Genomic DNA, 6,753 nt, shown 5'->3' on the forward strand with positions numbered 1-6,753 from the left:
GAGAAGCTGAATTCCTGATTTATTATCCGAAATTCCTTTTCACTGCTCTGCTGCCGGAGTCTGCAGTTTTTAGGGTAGCACCTTTTATATTTTTTTTTTGTTGTTTGTTTTGGTTTTTTTCATTCCTTTAAGAGGRAAATAAATGGGAGAAAGCACAGGAGGAGAAGGGAGAAGGATGGACACGGCTCCTCCAGGCTGAAAAAGCACCGTTGGCATCACTGCTCCCTCCAGCACGGCTTTGCCTCCCTTCCTCGGATGCTGCTGCTCTCCATTCGAGCAGGAGGGGGGAAAAGACATCATATATAGGCTTTTTTCACAGTAAATGTGATGTCTTTTCCTTCGTGGTGAAAGATTCCCCTTGAGCTGAGCACTCCAGGCTGAATAAYATTAATAATAATAATAATAAAAATAAAAAAAGTCCCCACCTCGCAACAATTATTTTCCAGCTGAGAGGCCTAATGAAGGGAAACAGCCAAGGAGGAAAAATGGTAAAAGGAGAGGGTGTCAGCACGCTGTGAGCCGTGGAGGAAATAAAAAAAAACAAAAGTGGGAAGAGCAGGAAAATTGCAAATTCCCGGGATTGCTGGGCAGGCAGCACCCTCGAGGCTTCGGGACACCCAACATCGACATAAATTAGCACCACAAACTGTTCAGCCACTGAGGACAATCTGCTCTGGTTCCCACCGGGAAAAGGCATGGATATCCTTGGGAAAACCAAAAAAAAGGATAAAAAAGAGAAACATTTGTAAGCACATCAAAGGTTTTTTTCTACACGGACCCATCCAAGGAAGGAGAGGAGCAGGGATTCTACAGAAGAGCTGAGAAGGTGCCATGCATTTATCAGCAGCCAAAATCTGCCTGAAAGTGCCAAAAAAAGCCAAGTGGGAGATTGGCCAGTGGCAGGGTATCACCAGTGTTGTGTTAAAGTTATCAAACAGATAGCACCACAGAGATATGTAAAAATAACTATAAAAAGCACCTTTTTTTTTTTCTTCATTTTTTTTTGTTTTGTATTTTTTACACTTGGTATTCAAAGAGGACAAATGGATTTCCCCTGCCACTGGGATCTGCCACTGGGAATGGATTCAGGTTTAATTATTATTATTATTATTATTATTATAATTTTAAAGGGATGCTGAGGGGAAAAAAAAAGAGGAATTAATTTAAAACACGAGTGCTAAGCAAGCAGAGAAAAAGGCAGAGACTCGATGCAGATCCTGCTTTTAGATCAGGGGCTTTGTAGGAAATTTGTTAAAAAGTGACTCGAATTTCCTCATTTTTAAAGGAATCATCCCAAAAGGCATCTGTGGCTGAGGGGGGCTGTTTGCACCTCATCCTGGGGGTAATTCTAAACCCTCCAGATCCCATTTTGGGACTGGGACTGAAGTGGGGACAGGAGCTGTTGTTTCATTCCCAGGTTGAAGCTCGGCCGGGATGGGGTGGCTTTGATCCAGACAAGGTCACTTGCATGGTTCGAAGGCAGAAACACTCCAACATTTCAAATAAAATACGACACAAATATTTACTTACAAACATACAAAAATAGAAGCACCTGTGACACATGGGAACGAGATGCCCAGTGTGACCTTGAGTTAGCACTTTGGAAAAAAAAATGAGGAATGAGGCAACTCAGYGGAGGAGGCATGGAAAATTCTGGAATTGGCCATGGCACCTCCTGGCTGGAGCTGATCCAAATCTCACAAAAGGCAACCAAACCCCTCCGAGGAGCTTTGGCAAGGCTCGGATCCAGGACTTCAACGTTGAGCTGAACGCGAGGAATTTCAAGTTTTTTTTCCATTTTTTATCTTTTCCTTAGGAACAAACAAACAATGCGGGCAAGCCCTTGCTGTCGCTTCGTGGCGAGAAGAAGAAGAAGAGGAGGAAGAAGGAGGAGTTTGCTGGAGGTGGGCTTGGCTCGGTGGCCGTGGTGGTGGCAGCGGGAACAGGGCCAGGTCTCCATGTGTGGCTGGCGGTCATGAGATTCCATCTCCGTCGTGGGAATGGCCAAGGGGGCACAGAGGGGCTCGGGCAAAAATGGGGGCACAACAAAACAGTGGGGAGGGAGGGGCAAAAAAAAATAATAACCCATCGCTGTCCAGTTTCAGACCGTGCACGTGACGAGGAATTCTTTTTTTTTTTTCTCTTTTCGTTTTTTCTCTTTTTTTGTTTTTAATTAAATGGCGCAATGAGGTTACGAGGTTGCTCATTTGGAGACTAGGTTCAGGTGGCTCTTAGCCCAGGAAGCAAGCTGGTCCCACCTCGAATCCAAATTTCTGTGCCGCTTCTCCGAAGTCATTGAACATGATGTCGACTATGGGGACCTGCTCCACTTTGGGCGTGTTGATTTGCAGGATGGTTTTCTGGTAGCCCTTCCTTGCCTGAAATGGGGGAAAAACAGAGAGAGAGGAGTTTTGAAGATGCCTCTGAGCCAACATCAGCACAACTGAATAATCACCACTCTGCTGGGAATGTGGGGTTGATCGTTCCGAGGAAGTTTTTGGCCCAAACACGCGTTTATTTGCATTTTTAGCGCATGTGCCCTCGGGTGATCKCTGAAAAACCCCAGAGCCTGGAGCAGAAGCAGATCGTGACATTCCAACCCTGCTCYCAGCACATTTCCAAGCTGGAATGGGAGCCTGGGAAATTCGTGGTGGCTTTGGAAGGGCTGTTCTCCCTCCCCAAGGACACGCCTGGCTTGTCGAGCAAATGGGAGCGATTTAATTTGAATATATTAGCGTGGCTATTACCCAAAAAGATCACATTTAAAGTTTGATGGAATTCACAAGGTGCTGTTGTCTTTTTATCATGCCTGGTGGCCACGGAGTTATTTCCAAAATATAAATAATTATTAGAGGAGCAGAAGTGCCCCCGAGGGCGTACAAAGCTGCACAAACAAGTGAATTTATGGAGCAGCTTTCGGCTCTACCTTTCCCCGTGATTTGTGTGTCTCAGAAGAACAGGCTGGAGCACAGCTACTGAGAAAGGGCTGCAAGTTCAGGAAAAACATTCAAATAATGTTTTTTAAAAAAAAATGAACATCAGCACTGGAGTCTATGTGGCTTCAGCAGCCTCCCCAGCACCGCAGGTCCTACCAAGACTGCACCATGTGGGGCAGCCCAACCTCATCTCCACAGGGTAGGGATCAACCCTGGTGTTATTTAGGGTGGAAAGGACCATTAGGACCATGGATTCCAAACAATAAATCGAGCCCAGAGTGCCAATGGGTTGCAGCACTCGCTCCCACAAAAGGAGTAAAAGCATCTCTAAACTCCTGGTGTAACCCTCTAAATTTCCTTTTTATGGGTCTCAGATTAAAGATTCATCTTTAAAATTATTAAATGTCTTTTATGATGTATTTTATTATACATTAAAATTATCTTGAATGTAGAGAATTTATTGCAAGCCCCCAACTCCCTGAAATAAMTAAATAAATCTGAAATATCCTGCCTGTGCTGTGGGCAGCACCATCTGCCAGGGCAGCAGGGGTTTGCAGGAGGCACAAACACCTCAAAATGTGCACCACGTGCTCCTCCAGCATCTCTGGGATTCAGAAGGGGAAGGGAGGGGATGAGATCCTTGTCCCCCAGGATGTTATGTCAGCAGGAGACATCGAGAATTTGAGGATAAACTTCTGAGCGTTTCCTTAAAAGGGGCTGAACGCCCTTTCCCTCTCAGAATCGTGTTAAAAGAAGTGATTCTGATCTGATTTTCTTCATTGCTCTATCAGTAAAAAAAAATCTGTTTGTGCCAGAACTGAACCATTTCAATCTCAAATTACGTGGGGAGCTTTTTCTGTCAAACATCTCAATCTTTCTGTCCCGTGGGCTTCAAGTGCTGCAGTTCCAGAGGGTGGGAATTATGCGTGTTTTTGCACCAGCAATCTGGGGCTCAAAATAAATGCAGGCAGCACCTGCTTTGCCAAATTTTTATCTCCTGAGGGCAGATTTTTCAGAGTTTAAACCCGAATCAAGCATCCAGGAGGAGTTAGAAGCAAAGGGAGGATGTGGGGTCCCTTTGGAAATGGTGGCTGTGCTTGGACAGGCCATGATCAGCACAGCCCAGAGCCTTCCTGAGGCTGCACAAACAGAAATTCCAACCAATCCCTGCCAAACCCTTCCTGCTTTGCCTCCAAGGTTTCCTGGAAGCAGCGAGAGAGTTTCTTACCAAAAACTGCAAATTCCATACCCATYGGGGTGAAATTTCATACCCATGGGGGAAATCAGGTAAGGGCAAAGTCACAGGGGCACTTTTTACACCAAGCAGCATTTTTAGGCAGGTTAATTGGATTAATCAGATTAATTTGACTCCTGAAGGTGCTGCAGTTTCCCCTGCCCTCGAGCAGGGTCTTGAATCCCCATGGAATTATTTATTTCCAACTTAGGGAAGATTAAGTTGATGTCTCCCATACTGAGGACAACCCTTGTGACACCTGCATCAACCACGGGAAATTCAGGGGCGATTTGCTCTGGGAAAGATGGTGCTGGACAGGCAGGGGAGAGGACAGAGGTGTCCCTAAGGTGTCCCCAGGATGTCCCCAAGGTGTCCCCAGGGTCAGGAGCTCCCACGTACCGCGCAGCCGTCGAGAGCAGCTCGGATGTAGGGGTTGTTGTCGTAGGACATCTCCTCGTCGTTGGAGCCCAGGAAGCGGATGGCCTTGTCGTAGCTGTTGGTGGTGGCATCGTGCCAGGCCACTGATTGGTAGCAGTTGTAGGTGATGTTCTGGTGGGCTGAGGCGCTCAGGAGACGCAGGAAGGTCATCTGCACCACCCCGATGGGGTTCCCGTCTGAATCCACGTAGGAGAGCTGGGGGAGGCGGACAAGGGACAACAGCGGGCAGTGAGGGGCACTGAGAGCCAGTGAGGGGCACTGAGAGCCAGTGAGGGGCACTGAGAGCTGGCTGGGGGCTCTAAGGGGCACTGAGAGCTGGCCAGGGGCACTGAGAGCCAGCCTGGGGGCAATGAGGGGCACTGAGAGCTGGCCAGGGGCAATGAGGGGCACTGAGAGCTGGCCAGGGGGCAATGAGGGGCACTGAGAGCTGGCCAGGGGCAATGAGGGGCACTGAGAGCTGGCCAGGGGCACTGAGAGCTGGCCAGGGGGCACAGAGAGCTGGCCTGGGGGCAATGAGGGGCACAGAGAGCTGGCCTGGGGGCAATGAGGGGCACTGGGAGCCAGCCTGGGGGCAATGAGGGGCACTGAGAGCTGGCCAGGGCTCCGATGGGCACTGAGAGCCAGCCTGGGGGCAATGAGGGGCACTGGGAGCTGGCCAGGGGGCACAGGGGGCACTGAGAGCTGGCCAGGGCTCTGATGGGCACTGAGAGCTGGCCAGGGCTCTGATGGGCACTGGGGACATCAGCAGAACCAGCTCCTGCCACACTGCAGGCACAGGGCTGCTCTGCTCCCCCGGCCACATTCTGCTCTTCTGCTGGATGGGACCTAAAAAATTAAAGCTAAGGAAGGCAGGGAAGAAAAGGGCAAGGAGATTTCAGCTCTGATTGCGAGAGTGGAAATTTGGGGATTTATCTCAAGTTTGAGCCAATATTGAGCGTATTTCTCGAGCTTTTGAAGAGAAGAGAAAGCAAACTCCTGTGAGGGTTCAGGGCTTTATTTTCCTGTCCTGTTTGACAGGATTTTCTGACTGCTGGGGATGGTTTTGCACACCTTGGGGTATTCCCCATTCATTTTTCCTGGGGTTTGAGGGAATCTTTGCACCTGCTGGTGAGGACTGGGCTGCCCTGGCTGGCAGAGCCACTCTCAGGTAAAGGGAAAATGGATTTGCTGTCCTGCTGTGAGCACGGAGCTGCTCTTACACTCTGGGATTTGCTCCTTCCTGCCCACCAGGCTCCTTTTTCTCCCTCGCAGGAGAACACATTCCTACAAAGGGAATTTATTGAACCTGATTCCAGCACTTGGGGCTTTCAGGACTTTATGGGACTTTTCTGCCCCATAAAATGAGTCTGCAGGGAGGAACTGCCTGTGCTTGAGGTGGCATCTCCAAGCTACTGCCCTGGAYGGACTGAGGGTTTCTTTAGCAACAACCAGGAGAAAAACACAGGCACCCAACCAGCGTGGATTTCCTCCGGGTACCACGAACCCTCGAGTTGTGGTGCAGGCTGCAAATGGTAGAAAAGATTCATAACCAGACAACAAAACACTGAATTAAAAAGAGAACCCAAATAAACAAAGATACCAACCGGTTGTCAGGATGCTGCTGCACTGTCCTCCTGAGAGTTAAATGTGACTGACTGGGAGAGAGCCACGCATGCCAGGAGGAGCTTCCAGAAAGCCACCAGCACGTGGAAGGAAGGGGACAAAAAATGCCAAGAACTTGTCACACATCCAGTGTGGCRCTACTGATCTGAGGGACCTTGTCTTATTTGGTTTTATTTCGAATTAGTGCTTGCTTTGCATCTTAGCTGCTTTTTAAAGGGATCTTTTGTTGTTCAGCCTCTGTAGGTTTTGTGAAGCCCTGCCCCAGCTTTGCAGTTGGAGCTGCTGGGAGCTGGATGTGTGCATGATGTTTGCTCAGGGGAGCTCAGTTTTGGAAAATTCAATCCTTTCCTCTTTGCTCTATGCTGGCATTTCCCCATGGCAGGTGCCATATGGCTGGGAGGGAAAATGGGATCCATGGGATGGGATGGGATGGGATCCATGGGATCCATGGGATGGGATGGGATGGGATGGGATGGGATGGGAACCATGGGATGGGATGGGATGGAATGGGATCCATGGGATGGGATCCATGGGATGGGATGG

At 49.0% G+C, this 6,753-nt stretch overlaps 1 protein-coding gene across 1 annotated transcript in view; it reads right to left on the reverse strand.

The window, feature by feature from the left end:
- Nucleotides 1-1,503: 1,503 nt before the first annotated feature.
- The window catches only part of COL5A1 (collagen type V alpha 1 chain), a 123,160-nt gene continuing 117,910 nt past the window's right edge, over nucleotides 1,504-6,753 (reverse strand). Inside the window, 2 exon segments of the mRNA XM_057371595.1 lie at nucleotides 1,504-2,378; nucleotides 4,570-4,803. Of these exon segments, the coding sequence (XP_057227578.1) occupies nucleotides 2,232-2,378; nucleotides 4,570-4,803 (381 nt within the window). The 3' untranslated portion in view covers nucleotides 1,504-2,231.

The sequence above is a fragment of the Malurus melanocephalus genome, unplaced genomic scaffold (genome assembly GCF_030028575.1).
Source record: "Malurus melanocephalus ecotype Western Australia unplaced genomic scaffold, MMel_1.1 scaffold_149, whole genome shotgun sequence".
In the NCBI taxonomy this organism is placed as follows: domain Eukaryota; kingdom Metazoa; phylum Chordata; class Aves; order Passeriformes; family Maluridae; genus Malurus; species Malurus melanocephalus.